Source organism: Gavialis gangeticus, unplaced genomic scaffold (assembly GCF_001723915.1).
Source record: "Gavialis gangeticus isolate Ggan-Ray unplaced genomic scaffold, GavGan_comp1, whole genome shotgun sequence".
Taxonomy (NCBI): Eukaryota; Metazoa; Chordata; order Crocodylia; family Gavialidae; genus Gavialis; species Gavialis gangeticus.
Genome location: NW_017729022.1, coordinates 146,813,793 through 146,832,519, shown reverse-complemented (window position 1 = coordinate 146,832,519; position 18,727 = coordinate 146,813,793). Strand labels below are relative to the sequence as shown.

General features: G+C 39.7%; 1 protein-coding gene across 30 annotated transcripts in view; it reads right to left on the bottom strand.

The window, feature by feature from the left end:
- Nucleotides 1-18,727, bottom strand: part of NRXN1 (neurexin 1) — a 1,443,145-nt gene that overhangs the window by 35,297 nt on the left and 1,389,121 nt on the right. For 22 of the 30 annotated variants that reach the window (XM_019516265.1, XM_019516286.1, XM_019516271.1 and 19 more), the window contains one exon: nucleotides 7,401-7,488. In XM_019516265.1, coding sequence (XP_019371810.1) covers nucleotides 7,401-7,488 — 88 coding nt within the window. The remainder of the gene's footprint in view (nucleotides 1-7,400; nucleotides 7,489-18,727) is intronic. The other 8 variants (XM_019516266.1, XM_019516287.1, XM_019516277.1 and 5 more) reach the window with 1 other exon arrangement.

Sequence of the window (18,727 nt, the reverse complement as noted above, 5' to 3'; positions counted from 1 at the left end):
ATGGGTTCAGCGGGGGGAAGTGGGGAATAGAAAAAAGAAAGAATGGTGGGAAGACATAACTCAGTTGTCTGAGCCTGAAAGGAAGCCTGTACATGTTAATACAGAGGTTTTCTTTTTAGAAATATGTTCTTAGTGCTCCTCAGTTCTGCTAGTACAGATTTGGCTGTATTTTTTTTAATGGCCAATCTCTTACCACTCCAATTTCTAATGAGGTTTTGAAGTGAAATGTTGAGGATTATCCTCAAATGGGGCATATGCACATAGCCCTATTACTGGAAAAAACAGTTAATGGGCATCCAAACATATGCAATGGCTGTCATTTGTTTTTCTAAGATGCAGGGTGACGTGGTAGAAATAAATCTAATCCCTATTTTCACTAATCTGACTAATTTTGATTTTAATCGGCCAATTTTGGACATGTATCCACCCTTTGTTGTATTTTCTGAAAGCTACAGTAAGCTGCATATTCAGTCTAGCAAGTAAAATACCAGCCCAGTAGAAATGGGATAAGTAAGCTGCAAAGCACAGCTCCTCACTGAAGCTCTATGGAAATCTGAGATCTGCACAGAGCGTGGGAAAAGTTAGAGTAAATCCCTTAATCTGGAAACTGGCATTAGTAGACCATTCCTGGGTCTTTTCTTTTCGGTAGGTTTCCAGTAAAAAAAAAAAAAAATGTTTTTCACAACACACGATCAATATAAAAAAGCAAAGTCTTTAAGGTTTTATTACTCCTTCTATAGGATGAAGCAGCCAAGGCAAAGTAAAGGATGTCGCTGTTATTATTTAGGGCAAGAGAATGGAAGGTGGTGGGAATGTAAAAGCATAATGTGTTCCCTTTTCTTGCAAAAACATAAAGCAAACAAAATGCATTGGTTCAGTTTTGCATGCTAATAAATTTGTTATGACTTCATCTAATTATAGCACATTTAGCAGTTTGTACACCAAAATGAAACCTGCAATTATAACGTTGTGTGACTTAATGTTCTAGACAAGTTTATGGGATTGCTGTTTAGCAGCTCCCAATCTGTGCTATATTTTTATATCCTATAAGGAATTTGTGACAACTCGCATATTCCCATTTATTATTTAGAAGACAGGTGCACAAAGCAAAGCTGGTGGTGGTAGACCAGGACTAGCAAGCAGCTACCAATGTAGCAACGTATTTCTCCCAGGAAACAGAGCCCCTTTTTGAAAATAAATCTAGTTAATCAATAATTTAGAGCTTTTGACTAATCAATATGCTTATGATAAGCAAACTGTATGTAGAGCAGGCTGTCATTTTGGAACTAGGAATTCTGGTTTGAATGAAGCATACTGTTGGCAAACATTATGCAAATATCCCCATATGGCTCTGAATCTGATTGGGCTTGGGCCCAGTGTATTGATGCAATATCCCTGCAGCACAAATTCTGTGCTTCCCTTGAGAGTTCTAACTCTGCCTCATTGTCTCCCATTGCTGCTGTGGGTCTTCCTGTAGCTGAATGGATGTCAGGCAGCCAGAGACAAAATGTAAATGGATCTCAGCCCAGTGCCTCTGAAAATGAAGCTAGAAGATGTGAATATATATTCTGCTTTCTAGGAGCTTATTAGGAAAGATGAGTAGAGAGCCCCACCAGCAGCAATCACTGGAGGTGTGGAACAAATCTAGTTTCTACAGCGACTCAAGGAAGAGAGACCCAAACCATGCAGAAAATTGAAGGGAAAGAACAACTCCTTCAGAATTTCCTACCCTAAACTTTAAAAAGTCATGACTCAATCTCCCCAAAATCATAAAGTTGTGTGAAAATCGTGAGTTTTTAAAAACAATATTTGGGTTCTTTTGTTTACCTTTTGGTTTCTGAGACTTTGGGCTGCATTCACCACATTTCAAGCTTTTCCCCCACAATCATGGAGATCCTTTATGGTTTTGTCTTGTAATAGATGAAGGCTGAGATGTTCATGTGATTTTCCCCCTCCTCCCAATACACAGTGCTGGGGCTTTATGACAATGTTGGCAACTTCACAATAAAAATGATGGCAACGCTAGTGCCCACTCATTCCCCCTCTGCAAGTCCTGGGCAATTGTTGGAAGAAGATCAATCCCACACTGGGTGCATCTACATGTGCACTTTACGGCCGAGTTGACTAATTAGCTCTGCAGTGAAGTGTCACCGTTTAAACATGCGCACCTATTGCGGCACAGAAAATCAATTAATTCTGCCATTTGGATAGTACTGTCTGGGACAAGTACTATTCTATGGCAGAGTCATTTAGTGTGGTGAAACACACATGTAGATGGTGACTAGGGCTGGCTCGGGCATGAGGGTACTACAAGTACAGAGCTGCCTGCTGACTAGCCCCACACTGTAGCACCCTCATGCCCAAGCTACCCCCAACACCACCTCCCAGAGCCTGGGGCTGGCCCTCTTGCCCCCCTCCCAGCCCAGGGCTGCTCTGATCTGGCTCACATGGGCACACGTGAAGATGCTGCACCTGGGAGCAGCTAACTCTGGTGCGAACTGTGCCAGAGTTTATTCAAGCAGGGTAACTGCATGTATATATACACCCACTGTGGATCCAATTGCAATGGCCTTATTCACACTGCGTGCATCTACACATGCACTTAATCTGAAGCAATAAACTCCAGAGCAGTTTGAGCCAGAGTTACAGTTAACTACTCTCAGGCACAGTAAATTACCCCAGTTTAAAATAGTACTGTCCCAGACAGCACTATCTTACTGCAGTATAAATTAGTTTACTGTGGGTAATAATGTTGCATGTGGAGATGATGACACTTTAAAATGTAGTTATTAGGTCTACTCTGCATTAAAGTGCATGTGTAGAGGCATGCATTTGAGTAGTATTTTATACTCTAGCTAGTCTCATTGAGTTTAGTGAGATTACCTGTAGAAAAGGCATTAGTCAGGAAGGATATGACTAACAGTTTGGCTGAAAGGCCGCTGTGCTGGAGAGTTACTGCTACTTTAAGACAATGGAAGCTCTTTTGGCCTGGGCTATCCAAAGAACAAGAGATCAAGGCAATAACTGCAGAGGGAGAAGTTTTTGAAGAGTTTCAGAATGAGGAGGGGAAAGGATGGATAGCTATGGACATTATCTATCAGAGACCAAACAGGCAGGATAATAAATATTTTCGAGAACAAGAATCCTAGCACTGTGCTAACCCAGAAATATCTTTAAAGCAAAGGCAACTGAGATTCCAGAACTGTAAAAACAAAGCTGTTCTCAAATTAACAGAAAATGAGAAGCACAGCTGAGTGATCAAAGAAAAGCTGAAATAGAAAACCTAAACATCCGGACATAAAGCTAATGACAAGGCTTTCCACAGAGACTGACATTCATATTTCCCTTTGGGCCACAATTTGGATGGAAATGATAATTTGTTAGAAAGCTTTATTCCACCACTGACTCCCCTGCCCCTACCAGCTAAATGACTAGGCATGGCTCAAAGCTTGATAAGCTTTGTTAGATTTGCAGTCCTACATCAATGGCTTTAAACAGTCTTGGAGAATGTCTACGATGTCAGTGAACAATGGCAACATTTTATTGGCTTGTAACAAACGGTAGGACTGAGACAGCGCACATACATTCCTAATATCATTGCTTCCTTCCTGGGGAGAGCAGGGAATTATTTCAATGCACAGTACCAAAAGGCATGGTTTCCATTTATTAATGGGACAGCACCACCAGGTTCTATTAACCAACCAAGCAGCTGGCTGTGAATGAGCTGAAGCCATGAAGTAGAATAATGTGGTTGCGTTGAACCATGATGGGCAATTGCCTGTATTGCTAAACTCAAGACTTTGAAAATAAGAAAAGAGCACCAAAATATATTCCATAAATGTATTTTCACTTTGAAATGCAAACAAGCTGGATTCTTGGTGCTTGTGTCCTGCACATGATATATGGCACCTTTGCAATTCAAATAGCTTCCTCAAAAGGTAGGAAATGTTCAGGGTGATAGAGCGTGCACTGATTATCACCTGGAAAGTGCTGCTCTGAATTTAGACATTTCACTTTCTTTGCCAGAGGCTAATGCTACTTAAAATAACTCAGATCCTTTATTTCTGACAGGAAAGGAACTTTATCCTAGAGTTTCCTAGCCTACTTTAAACCACAACAGACTAACTTGGAGGTACAAGTTCTCTAATGGTTCTGTCACACAAGAGGTGCCCAGCCTTGGCTTGCGAGCCAGATCTGGAACGCCAGCACTGTATCATTTGGCACAGGGACCCAAGGCCCAATCCTGGTGTGTGATGGTGGCGCATGGACCAATCACAGTGCATGGGAAGCCAGCCAAATCTATGAAGGACGAAACTTGGCACATGGGGTCTGATTAGGCCCATGGACCAGCTCTGTGCGCCACTCATCTGGGCTGTGAGGTGAAAACATTGAGCACCACTTCATTACACTGATAGATACCAGGAAGAAATCGAATACAAATACAGGCTACAACCTGTTTCACCTTTATTGAAACATAATCACATTACCACACTTGCATGTGGCTATTTGACTACAATGGGAACCATACATCTGAATCTGAGATAAAGTGGGGTGTCTTAGGGAAGAATTTTTAATTTTATTCTTATCTGGCTGCTGTCATAGAATCACAGAGAAGCAGGGCTGGAAGGCACCTCCATGGGTCAGCTAGTTCAATCCCATGCCCAAGGCAGGATTCATCTCTGTCCAAACCATCCTATACAAATCTATAATCTAACCTCTTAGTAGAACTACTCAATCAACTCTGACACAAAACAAGACATAACACCCTGACCTGCCACCATGGCAAACATCCTGTGTCTGTAAAAGGCTGGTAATATATGTACAAGAGATCACAAGTGGGCCACCCCTCACAGCTACAAAGAAAGCAAAAGCCTCCACAGTCCATACCGAAAACCTCCACACTCCATACTATACCCCTAGATTTATTTACACTATTACAGAGGCCAGTCACACATTTCACTTATTTATACTTGAATGGAACACAGGGATCACATATAAAATCTTCCCACCTTTACTTCCATAGCTAAATAACACTTTAAGCACTGAGATAATGATATCAAGTAATCGAAGGCAACCAACCAACAAGTTGCATGCAATCATTGCATAACATCTGTAATACTTAAAAGTCAATAATAAAATAATCAGGGCCGATAAACTATTAAAAAAAATCACAATTAATTAAGAGATTTAAAAAAATTAATTGCATTAATTGCAATTTTGATTGCACAGTTAAATAAGAGTCAGCATCCCACACACAACAGCCCGGAGTCTGTGCGCCCTGTGTCTTCTCCCCCGCCACCACCAACAGCACACAGTCCCAGCCCTGACCCTGACCCACCCCATCCCCACTCCGGACTCACACTGGCTACAGCAGAGCAGCCAGAACTCCTGCAAAGAGTCCTGACCCCGGCCACCCTGTGCCTGTTCCAGACTCACCCGCCCATGCTGAGCAGTGGCAGTGGCTGGGCAGAAGCTGCTGCTCAGTGTAGGGAAAAAGCAGCCATTTCCCCCTCACCACACCCAGGCTGTTCTTGCTGCAGCTGCTCAAAGTCCATGCCTGGGCTGCCCCATGGGTCTTCTACAGTGCTACCACTGCCCCACTGAATGGATCAGAAGCAGCAGTGACAGTGGAGAGCAGCTGCAAGACAACCTGGCGAAGGCTCCAGGGGGCTGCAACAAGAAGGGCCCAGTAGCAGAGGCGGGGAAAGGCTGCTTTCCCCTTGTGCCGAACGCAACGTATGCCTGGCTGTCACTGCTGGTTCTACTGCTCAGCATAGGCAGGTGGCCCAAAGCAGGTGAAGGGTGGGCCAGGGTCAGGGCTGTATGTGCGGGCTCCAGCTGATCTAGAGCTGGTCCACTCCGCCAGGCCGAGTTTGGAGAGGGTGCAAGACAAGCCGTATTTTGCCCACCCCTGCTCAAAATGGATGTGTGAGATTAACACCGGTTACAAAAATGAACGTGTTAACTTGTTTTGCGTTAATTGTAGATGTTAACTGTGATTAACTGACAGCCCTAAAAATAAGTGATAAATAAAGCACTATATAAAGAGTTCATTCACAGAAAATGATTTAAATAATCCACAGCCATCAAAAATTTAGGAATAATCTACCTTACTCCATTTTGACACCTGGGTTCTTTTTACAGACATTTTTAAAATATTAATTTTACAAATAAATCTAACAAAAGATCTATTTCTTTTAGAGCTGTGGTAAATGCATTGCTCTTTGGAGAAGGAAAATATTATTCAACCTGATTTGCCTTTTTTGCAATAAAATGTCAAGTCTTTTTATGCCTTCAAAATAAATAGTAGTTTTATTATCAGTGGCTCACTGGAAAAGCCTTTTATAAAAACAAAATTAAGATCTGCTTTTTCAGTTCTCTTCATTCATGCAAATCCTTTATTATTCAACAGAAGTAAGGAGTGTAGCAGGTCATAAAGGAGAATTTCTGTTTTATGGGTCATTTTTGGCATTTCAAATACATTCCGTTCCTAATTTGAATGAAAAATAAATTGAAATTACCCAGGAAACAACTTTTGAAAAAAAATCCATCAAGGAATATTGATTTTTTAAATCAGATTTTTATTGAATTTTATGCTTTTTCATCTTGGCGTGATTTTTACATAATTTCAGGTATTGGCAATAGTGCATAACATGCTCTAGTTAGCGCAGCATTTCTCAACCCTTGGGTCGCAACCAAAAGAGTTCCAAAACAAATTTTAAAACTGAAATCTCCTTTAAAGGAGAAAAACATAGGAACTCATGGGTTTTCCCTTGCAAGCTGGCAGAGTTCCAGTCTGTAGGGGGCTGCTTGGGCACCCTGCATGCCGCATACCCCCCGCCCCCCACACACACACTGGGGGGCTGGGGCCAACAGGTTGGGAGTGAGAGGCACTGGGTTGGGACTGGCCATTGATGTTTACAAATGGATCCTGGTACATAAAAGGTTGAGAACCACTGCTCTAGTGTACTGCTACTGCTGCCTTGTTGTGACAGGACATGAAAGTGGCTTTTTCATTTTATTATGAAAATTATTAATGGAAGTTACTACTTTGCATAGATTAAAATATTTTATCTTTCTTCTTAGGTCAAAATATGTCAGTATTGTATTCTAACAGTTTGGCACTTTGTTGTAAGAGTATCAGTACATTGTTGCTTCTTGCCTCAGGTTCTTTACCAATCTATAAGGGTATTGAGATCAAGAATATCAACAACTTGCTCAAACAGCAGTTATCTCTGAAAAACTGCTAGCAGAGATTGTCTCCTTTCCAACAAAGAGCTGGCTATGTACACCAATTAAGGCCCTGATTCAAGCCTACCATCTACCTGAGAGTCCAGATTCTTACGCAACTGCAGCATGCAAATATGAAATAAATGAAAGTAATAAAAAAGTTGACTAACCTAACCCACCTGAGCTCGGCTCACAGGGATCAATATCCTCATCATCGCTGGGACATTCAGCTGAGGCCACCAGGATGTCATCTGTGGTCTGCAATAAAAACATAGTCAAGCAGGGTCACTTAATTGATCCAGCATGTGCTTAGATGATCGCTGGCATTCCTACCATCCCTCAGATTTGTGGAAAGCCCTAAGTAACTGAGCATTTCAGGCTTAATATTTAATGATGCAGTGATGCCCTCCAAAGTGTACATTAATGGGGCTTGACTTTTCAATTCCCACTTGTCAAAGGACTGTGTTAGATATCAAAAGCAGCCACTTGAAAGTCTCATCCATTTTGTTTTAACATGAAAGGGAACATAGAGGGGAAGAGTACTTGCATCAGAAATGTTATTCCTGCCTCTATGTATCCAATATATAAACTACCCATATTTACCTTACAAAGTTGAGAACACGAAATCTAGCCAAAAAAGAATATGTTAAGTTCCTTCCAGCTATGTACATCATAATAATGCCTCAGTAAATTTTTCTTCAGTAAATATATTTGCTTTCAAAAAAGTAACTGTATACCATACTGTACCACCACCAGAGCATATGCCATATTTACTTGAATCCAAGATTAGGTTTCCTCCCCATATTTAAGACAGGGGAAAAGGCCTCTCATCTTGGATTTGAGTCACAGTGAGGGGGCATATGGCTGCTATAGCTCTGACTCTAGCTCTGGCACCTAACCATGGTTGGCCTTAGCTGCTGCCTAACCCCCATATGCCTCTCTACTTCCTACCTCTCCCCTGTCCCTTGCGGCAGTGAAGTGGGGGGGGGGGGAAGGTGGGTTAAATTGAGACAACTCTCTCAATTTATACATTTTCCATGTCCAAAATCTAATTATTGGGGGGGTTATCTTAAATTCAGAGTTTTCTTGGATTTGGGTAAATACAATAGATAGCCACTCAGTAAAGGACCTTGGTATCATTAATGAACAGCTAAATGAAAAACCTCTGCTTCATGTAAAAGCAAAAGCAAATATCAAGAATGGGTTAGAAAGTAACACTGAAAATGTGGTAAGACTTATAGAAATAACCTGGAATACTGAATTTAGTTTGGGTAAATGCATTTCACACAGAATAGGGCAGAAACAGATGGGTTCCAGAAATGGAAAAAATGTATATGAAGTGACTGAACACATTAGGATTGTTTAATTTACAGAGGGACAAGTACCAAGGTACAACACAAAGTACTCAATTGTATATGGAAATGAAATTAGGGATTCCTATTTACACTTTCAATTAGTACATGGCTAGGGACAGAAGTTACACATAAACCAATTTAAGTCATCAGAAACTGACTTAAACCTGTAAAAAGAATAGCAGTTCAGTGCACATAAACCAGTTTCAAAATGGCTGAAACTGGTTTAAGATAAACCTGTTTGAATGTAGTATCAGACTTAATTGATTTGGGTCAAACCAGTTTATGAAATTTCTGTCCCAGACTTCTTCCTGGTTCAAATTAAATCACAGTCCCACAGCATCCCAGCATGCTTTGGAGTCCTGGGCTGGGCTGGGCTGTCTGCTCCAGCAGAGGAGGGTTGGGAGGGTAGGGGGAACGGGAGGCAGGGACTGTCCCCCACCCAGGCAAACTCCGGCTGGGTTCTGGGGCCCTGCTGTTGGAAATCACGGACACCAATCACTACTAAGGTCCAAGAATTTTTTTTTAACTAAAAAAGAAAGAAAGAAAAAGATTAGGCATTTTAAGTATAATGAAAAAAAATCTGTTTATATCAGAAAGGGCAAAAATAAGGGAGATAAATCCTCATTCTTTGCATCAAAAGCCCAACATTTATCAATTTTGTTAGGAGGAAACTTTCCCTGTCAACGTATTAATCTTTAATTGTGTATTTCAAGATTTCTCATACCTTCCCATGAAACATTTACTACTGGCTGCAGTAAGAGACAGGCTAGATGGAGCTCAACTATTTCTGTATTGTTCCTGTATGGCACATATGCTAACTATGGGATCTAAAATATCTTAATCAGTGTGGAATATTACATTTAATCACTTGTTGCAGTGGAATAATAGAGGGAAATGTATTATATCAAAGTGATACTCTTCATGGGTTTTAAGACTGAACATATACAATTTTTATTTCTGTACAGCTAACTCAGATTTTGCCAGTATTTTTAACATTATTCTTCTCACTGAAGTTTTATAGCAAAGCATATTATAATAATAGGATTTCCTTTGTTATGCTTCAAAAATATTAATGAATTTATGCTTGCAGAACTTCTGTTAGATAAAGAAGTGCTAGAAAAATAAAGTCAGTAATATCTGTGAGGCATAACAAAGAAAAACCTATTATAATAATACTAAAGTATAATATTTTATAATTGGAAGGCTATAGCCCAAGCTAAGACAAAACGTCTATGCAAGACGTATCTTATATCACAGTGCAGTGCCTTCAATATAGATGTGAAGATCTGTAATCAGGAAAGCCTTTTATGTCAATATATGATTCTGCCAATGAGAAAACTAGCAGACACAAAGAATGAGATGGAAATAAACCTGCAGTTTAGTTAGTTTATTTTCTGTTCCACATAGAAACAAGTGGAACTTCAGCAAAAGGATGGCTGCAAATGTCCTATTAAGTATCCAGTGGTGAATGAGGATGAATTTAAGATTACATATTAAAAGTTTATGTCACTGTTTAAAAGAGGACTTAACAGGATTTCTCAACTAAAAAATCAGTGGACTGAATTTAAAATCCTAGGAATAAAAACTTAAGCTCCAACTCTACAAATAAAGATAATAAATTGAAAATGATGGGAAAATCAGTCTGAATTTTCCAAACACTCTATGTCCACAGTCCCAATTTTTACTTTTTCCTTCTAGCCTTAACATTGGAGAAGACATTGTCCTCATATAGTCTCCTCACAGAACACGGAAAACACAGGTGTCTGGTTTTACAGACAGTTTCACATGCATATTCCTATAATATGAAGTGTGACTCTTCCTCAGGGAGGGTGACTGTATATCTCACTTTTACTGGGACAGTCCCATTCCAAACTTCTGTTCCAGGTGTGCTTTTGTTTTTTGTCAAATTAATGCTTTTGTCCAGTTTTTGGTGGGAATACAGTCTCCAGCCTGGGGATACAAGAGAGGGTGGTTGGTCTTCCAGCATACTCAGAACCACCACCCTCATCCTCTCTGGTATGCTTAGCTGAGAATGGAGCTTGAAAGCTGCTGAGCATGCCAACGGGCAGGTAGGAGGGCTGGTTTGGGAAAGACAGTCACCCTGACTTCCTCACTTCACTAGCCTTTGTTCTTTCAGAGCCCCAAAGTTCCAAGACCTCAGCCTTGGACATGTCAATGTGCTACTTTGATACAATGCTGTATCTTTACATCTAATGCTATTCATGCCAATCACGAGGCATGGAATCTTCATGCATGGCAAGAAATCACTTCCTTCAGTTGTCTGTCTGTCTTATCAGAAATGTTGTTAAATAATGACTTTGTACACACGTTATACATGAATATAAAGGATTACATTGCATGTGAGGGAGGGATACAAGTACAGCATCCTGTTCTCAGGGCAGAGTTAAGTAATGTTAACTGACTGTAACTTCAGTTTTCACGGTATGCAATGTGCTTGAAATGATCAGAATCAATACTAAGACAGCTTAGTCCTGAAACACATGAAAGTGTGATTTTTTTTGCTACCATTGGCTTTATAATGTCACACTTTATAACCCTAGATGTGTATACATATACATACACAAGAAGTGATCCAATTATGGCTACTCTTTATTAAAGGATATAATGTATATCTCAATGTCATCCTGATCAGTCCAAACCAATCCACTTCTTTCAAATATCAGATGTGCAAGATGGGGTCTGTTTTTACCTCTGGGTTCACCTTTTTTCCTTTGGTTTTGTGACTGCCAAAATAGAAATTATTCGGAGCTGCTATCTGGCATTCTCAGATGGTGGCCAATGCAAGCGTACCTTCTTCTTCAAGCTATTTGCACAGCTGTTGGTACCTGGGCTCATTCCAAGAACTCAAATTCTGTATTCTGTTGACCACCTTAAGATTGTTATTCTTATGATGCCAGTTTAAAATCACTGATTAAAGTATTGTATTGAAATGAAAGTAGAGGGTCAAATACTTAAAATAAATAAATAAAATTAAAAAGTTAATAATAATTTAACTGAAGTGTTGAACAAACCCCGCTGCTGCCAAAGAGGAACAAAGGGACAATGGTAGTTAAGGGGATCAGCAACCCAAATTAGAAATGGAAGCTAGTAAAGTATTTCAACCTTTTTTAAAACTGGATTCAACATTATGTAAATAAGAACGAACCTGAAGAATATCAACAACTCCTGTTGGCCAAACACTAAAGTCTGTTCTGAAGCAAAGTCCCATTGATGTAAGTGAGAATCTTACCAGAGTGAAAGCAGCAGGACCTAGACCTATGGCTAGGACAACTCTAAGGAAGTCCAACAAAATAATGTGAGATAAAGTAACGTGTTTTAGTTACTGTACATCATATTTCTCTGGTGCTTTTCTAATTTGGATGGCAAGACTGAAAATAAATCAGTTTTCCTAAATGAACTGCAACTGCTGTTAGCACCCGTGATAAACACTGCTAATTTGCAGGACGCTGCACTGAGTGTTTTCATTAATCAAGGATTTAAGAGTCAGAGGAAAATCCCCCTATTGGCAGTGAGTTTCTAATAGGATAACGTGCAAGCTGGTATCATACTAATATGAGATTGGATTAGACTGTCTCTTGGTTGAATTGTCCAAATTCATCTTAAAACTGACAATCTAATTGTAGGAGATTTTTAAAAAATTAAATAAAAGAATGGCAGGTATACATCCTGGAAGGGCAGCCTGATTTCTTGTCATTATAACTACTTTTCTTTGTACATTATTGTATTTTTAGAACCATTCAATTTCAAAAGTCTGCAGGGTTTAAGGCAGAGCTTATTTTGTGGTACCTGGCTATTGAAAGTGTCAGATGATTATGTCACTTTCTAAGAAAAGAAAAGAAGATGGACAGAAAAATTTCACAATTATTACACCAATATAAAAATAGAAAAATTACTCTTTGGAAAACTGGATGTCAATGAGTAACTCCACACTTAGCTTTTGACCCTTATTCATGTAAAAAACCTCTCCAAAGTTTAAACTATTATTTTCATCAGTGATGAGTATCGTTATTAATACAACTTGCAGGCGATGGCTTTTGTCATTACCATGAGAATATAAGATGTCACCTATCTGCCACCATTTCTCGTAAAGGGGATGGCAAACAAGCTGCTGGCCAATCTGTTTTGGTTCAAATAATGACGACTCAGTTGTGGTATAGTTATAGTAACAGACTCTACAGGGGTACATAAATACCAAGAAGTCTCCAGGGTTGCAGTCACTGGGCTACAGGAGTTTGGACCCTGATGCTTTAGACAATATTTCAGCCAGCCTTTTCTAATCATGCTTGGCTAACATTAGGTTAGAGGAAAAAAACTGGAAGTAAAGAAATAATTGCAAATATAATTTATAGAAACATTTTTTGCTAAACCATCTTCCTAGTTTTTGTCTTAAAAGACTTAAAAAGTGTACCGTTCTCAGTCATTTTTAGTGTGGGGCATGGTAAGGCTCAAAGACAGCAGCAAATATGAAGCAAAAATTTAATTAGCACTTGTGCATTCATTAAATGTAGTGGTTTCTGCATATTTTCCCTACAGTACTTTACCTCCTTTATTTAAAAGAGTACCCCACAGTTAGTCTGAATATAGTTTATTCCTTTGTCCTTAAATAACGTATTTTATTCAGTCTGAAATACAAGCAAATTCAAATTGTAGTGGTTAAAGCTAATAGTCTTAAACTGCGGCATGAATTATAAACAGCATATGCTCTTTTGACTACTATTTAAATAATTTTAGATTAGTATTTAACTGTGTAATCAAACTATTTAAATTATTTATTTATATTGCACTAGTGCCCAATCAGGATCTGGATGCTGGTTGCTCAAAAGCCATAGGAAGATGAAGACCCTGATGAAAGGCATTTACAATCCAATTTATATAATATAAGTGAGGCAAATAATAGAATGGGAAGTGAAAGGGAGGACAAGGAACATGGTGACATATTCACAAGATTATTTAGGTAATGGTGCCAATCCAGCTCAGTGATAAGCACATGATTATCTTTAAGCTTCTGAGTGTCCATTTGAAGTCAAAGGCTGCATCCAGAGGGGTGAGCACGTGCCTGTCGTAGTATCTCAAAGCAGGCTGAGATGCCACAAGAGGCACACTAGGAATGAAAAAATGTTCCCCCCTGCTAACTCTAATTTTGATACCAGGAAATCCCGGTATCAAAAAACAAACAAACCACGCTGAGGTGGAAAAAGAAATGGGCATATAATTGTTAATAAGAAGAGACAGCACAGAACAGACAGCAAGGTAAACAGAGAATTAGGAATATCTACTATCATGAAGAATAAGTGTGGACATAATTTTGACAAAAATATGATGAACAGTAAAAAATGACAGAGTGAATTAGGAAGCAGATAGGCATTATTTTACTCTAGCAGTCCTTCCTGCCCAGAGCAGGGGGCTGGACCCGATGATCTCATGAGGCTCTTTCCAGCCCTGAGCTTCTGTGAATCTGTAAGTTAAAGTACTGAGATGGGGTGGGGATGCAATTATTAGAGATGGACTGCTGAGGGTAGAAACCAGACTGGAGAGACTCTGGAATGAAACAGGAAAAAGTCACGTATACATAACATGGTCAATGAATGTAGATGTGAACGGAGAAGGGAAATTGGGTGCTAGATGAGTGGTAGTCTACAATAATATATGTAAGAAGGTGGTGTACCAGCACATGTACTGAGCAGGGAGTAATCAGAGCAAAGAGACATTCAGTAAAAGGATGAGAGAGCCAGCCAAGGTCAGGATGTGAAAGGAGATAGATCAAAGAGCAGGGGAGAGATTAGGAAATAAGATGAGTGATGTAAAGATATTTTATAACATGAGGTATAACAGGCAGACATTCATGACAAATGAGTACTGGAAAACATATTATCAAGTATAAGACTAGGAATTAAACCTCAAAATCTGGGTCTCTTCTTTTTCTGAATTCCTAGGTATTGGATCTGTTGACACTATAACTTCATTTTCTTCCCTAAAAACCCACAGAAACCGTAGAAAGTGTGTGCGCTAGTCCAGTGTGAATTTGTTGCAAGTTATTTTTAAACATTGAGGCCTGATGGGCTGAACAGGAAAAACAGTATAGAGCCAGATCCAAAGTATAAATAAAGGATTTAGAAAACCGACAAGTACTGCTGTCTTTTAATTAGCCACAGTAAATATATATTTGTCCTAAAATGCACAGTTCGTGTACTGTTTACAAGAGGAAGGTCTGTGCAGAACTTTATATTTTGGATTTGGATGTCTTCAACTTTGCTGAAAACCAATAACTCATATATATATTTCTTCTTCATTTTTCTTTTCTTTTTTTCTTCAAGGGGGAATGAAATAACCCAAACTGATGGGAATACTTGCAGAAACCAACAGGGTCTGAAAAATCAGGAAAGAGCTCATGTGGAAAAAATCAAATTTCATTTTTAGGACTGGATTAACTGCACAATTTTCTAGCCAAGACTGTGTAATTTAAATTTAATTTACTGGGGGTGAAGTTGATCTCTATGACTGGTTGTTGAGACAGTTATAGAAAAAAACTCAAATATGTCACATTAATCAATCCTATTCTTCAGCTAGTTTTTCCCTTGTGTTTTGTAACTTTTGGTAACATAGGCACTTTGTTGAGATAGACACAGCAGCATAGCAGTAACATCAGCTCTAGATGACATCCCATTTGGACACATGCCTCTAAATTTGTATTTAACCTGCTATAGGTCAAACAAGTACATCCGCATCAATTAAATTTAATCAAACCACATACAAAAAAGTCCCCTCTCATCTTTATGTTACTGAAGTGATATTAAAATGCCAACATTCCAAGATCATACCCAATTTTTATGATTTTAGCTGTTGACCTATTATAATATACTAACTTTACAGAATAGTAACTGAAGACAACACAGGAACACTTGTTTCAAAATAAGCTTTCAGCAAATTGATACTGTCAAACTGCATGGTGTTCTGCTGTGTTCATTTTACTATCAGTCTATGACACCAGAAGAATGGCAAAAAGCTGAAGAGTAACACATTCTTTTTAATCAAAACATTAATATTTCAAAGTATAATAAGGAAACACTGATTTTCCCCAACACAGCCTTTGGTGTTGTGGACTGAAATTCCTTAAAGCCTTGTTTTTAAAAAGAAAAACGTTGGACCAAAAAGAATTATTTGGTTACATCTTTCCCAAATCTCAGACTCTGGGTGCTGTTATACGTTACCTTTAAAACATTTTAAATCTGTGGAATGTTATGCTGGCATAAAATTAAAACAGTTTCAGAGAAGTCGCAGGTTAGGGTTTAACGCGTCTTAGACCTGAACAACTCTGACTTACCATTAGAGCACCTGGCAAGCAGGGACATGGACAGGATCCATGACTATCCGTTCTCTGGGGTGGGAGAGAAAAGTGGGGAGTGTGGCATGTTGACTGGGGGGTGGACAAGCCACCATGGGGGCTGTGGCTTCCCTCCTTCTACATCCAGGAGGATTCAGCTGGAACCACAGGTGGGAAGGGAAGTCTTTAAAAAAAAAAAGCTGTTTGGAGTAAGTGGGAAGGGGGAGAAGTAAGTGGAAAGGAGTAAAAAATAAAATAAAAAAAAATAAGGGACCAAACTCTTGCACGTTTCACTGAATTGGGATTGGGTCAGAGGGGAGTTGGGTTAACACTCAAACCAGACAGAGCCAAGGCCTAGCAGACTCACTGCATGTGTTGGGTTAGGGGGGTGCTGACAGAGCCATTTCAAATGAATAGTGGTTCAGTTCAAGTGAATATTGGGTGGGGGTGGCAAAGTTGAACCATGGTGCAGTGGCCAGCAGTAGTAAGGGGGTGGAATGAGTGGGGAAGGACATAGTTGCCTAGTGCTAAAAGCCAATTGCCCGTGCTCATTAGTGGATAATTGTTTTACTGCTCCTCTTGCACCAACAGCCAACTGAGTGTACAGGGGTGCAAAAGCAAGCAGAAAACTGGTGAGGTGCACTGGGTGTTTAGAGTGGTCAGGATGTGCTGGGGTTGTAACCCTTGAGGTAGGAGGGGGCGGTGGCTTGGGGCCAGCACCAATTCCCAGGGCAGTTGAGTTCAGAAGAGTTGAAAGTTTGCCCACAGAACAAAGGAGTGGGAAGGACTGGAAAGGGGTGCATCCTGGGATGCCAGAGGAATGCAGATAAAACATTTTACCTCTCTGGAGCAGACTAGCAATGTCTTGGAATGACCAGGGTAAAATGGATAAGGATAACCCTTGCTTGAATTGCTATAACTTTAAAATATTTAGGCCACGTCCAGATAAGCATGGCCATGCAGTAAGTCATGCGGCGGACATGTCTGTGGCACCACAAACTGCATGTTCAGCTGTTCGCCATGCTGCAAGGGAGCAGTGCAGGGTTTGTTTTGACCCCTGGATATCTGGGGTCAAAAAAACCTGTGCAGAAAAAAGTGGCGTGGCACACACAGGGGCAGTGTGCGCTACTCAAAACTGGAGCCTGGCTGGCTAGAGCCAGGTTCTGGCTGCTAGCCAGTCTCTGAGTGGCAGAATTGCTGCTGCTGCAGCTCTGGGAGGCCTGCAGGACCAAGGTAAAGCTATTTCACCTGGGGTAACCTGCCACGTGCCAGAAGGTGTGGCATAGGTGTTCCCTGGGGACAACTAGCAACAGCAAAAGGTGTGCTGCCGCTAGTTGTCCCAGGGAATCAAACATCCATACTCATGTGGACATGGCCTTAGAGGGCAATTAGTGTGGGTAAACACCCTTTAATAGGTGATTGCTGCTAAGTGCTTTTATGATTATTTAAATGTTACATGTAAGACCACTCTCAGAGACAGTATGTAACCAATTCTCCCCCCCAAAACAAGGTCACTTCTGGCTCTCAGTTCTGTACCTACATTAGACAAGGAGGCTTTGACAAGTGTTATCTTTCTCTTTTTCAAAATCCACCATGTTAATTTTTGCACAAAACTACCAATTTCTATCACTGCTAGTAATATATGATATCATGCTCCATTTCCTGCCTCTCCCTCTACACCCTTCCCAAAAAAGTTTAAATAACTCAATTCTCTGAAGTATAAAATCAGATAATGAGATGAAAAATCCAACACTTTTAAACTGCATGGCTTTCATTTAAACTTGGAATCTGAAGCAAGTTTCTTTGAATAAGCTCAGAGTCATACGTACATCCTCCCTAGGAAAAGCAGAAATAAAGAGAATAAAAATTCATGCTGATGCACCTTCTGTTTTTGTTTTTATTTAAACCTGGGCACCAAGGCAGGGAGCACTAAGTTGAACTGAATCATTTTAAAATGAAAATACTACTGAAAGATATACCTAAAAGATTATTTCACAGTAGATCCTTCCCTCCATTGTCTATATATGAACAAGGTTAATTTCCTGGAGGAACAGAAAAAAATGTATTTATTCAATTTCTCCTCTCCTGGACTTGCAGGGTCTTCTGACTAGGAAGTTAACCAACTGAGCTCCTTCTCTGTTATTTTACTCATTAGGTTATGTGAAAATTCATCCTACATCATAAATGTTTCTCATTAGCCATTGTTGATACATTTATAGGACTAATGATAAGACATTTAACTTTGTATGTAGTATACAACATTAGATGTTGTAAATGAGCTGTTGTTCCTCTCTCCAACATGAGTGATCATATCTTGTAGCTTTATTTCTAGAAAGGGTTATACATAAGAAGCGTACGCAGGAAGCATAATACACAAATGCAGATGTTATCTCTTTTTGCGGGTGAGCAGGTTTGTGTGAATTTTTCCAGCCCTGCTGCCTGGCCTGTGATCCTATTACCTAACACATCTGAAGTTGGAAAGGCCAGATGATTATGTGGGTGCCATCTCCCAGTAATGTGATAAGATGCAGTGTCTGAGAATGGAGAATGTTATTCTCTGAATAGTCCCTCATTTCATCCACCCCACGCTCCTTTTCTCCTGTATGCTGGAATAGCAGAAGAACAGGGGATGATTAATGTGCAAGTCATTAGATGTCACTTGTGCTTTCTTTGTAAAAAGCCTTTTAGCATACCAGTGTTTATTTCTGTTCTCAAACTTGGTATCACATTTAACAACAATAATAATAATAACGGTGATGTTAGAGTGTGAGATTTTTTTTTTTTTTTTTTTTTTTTTTTA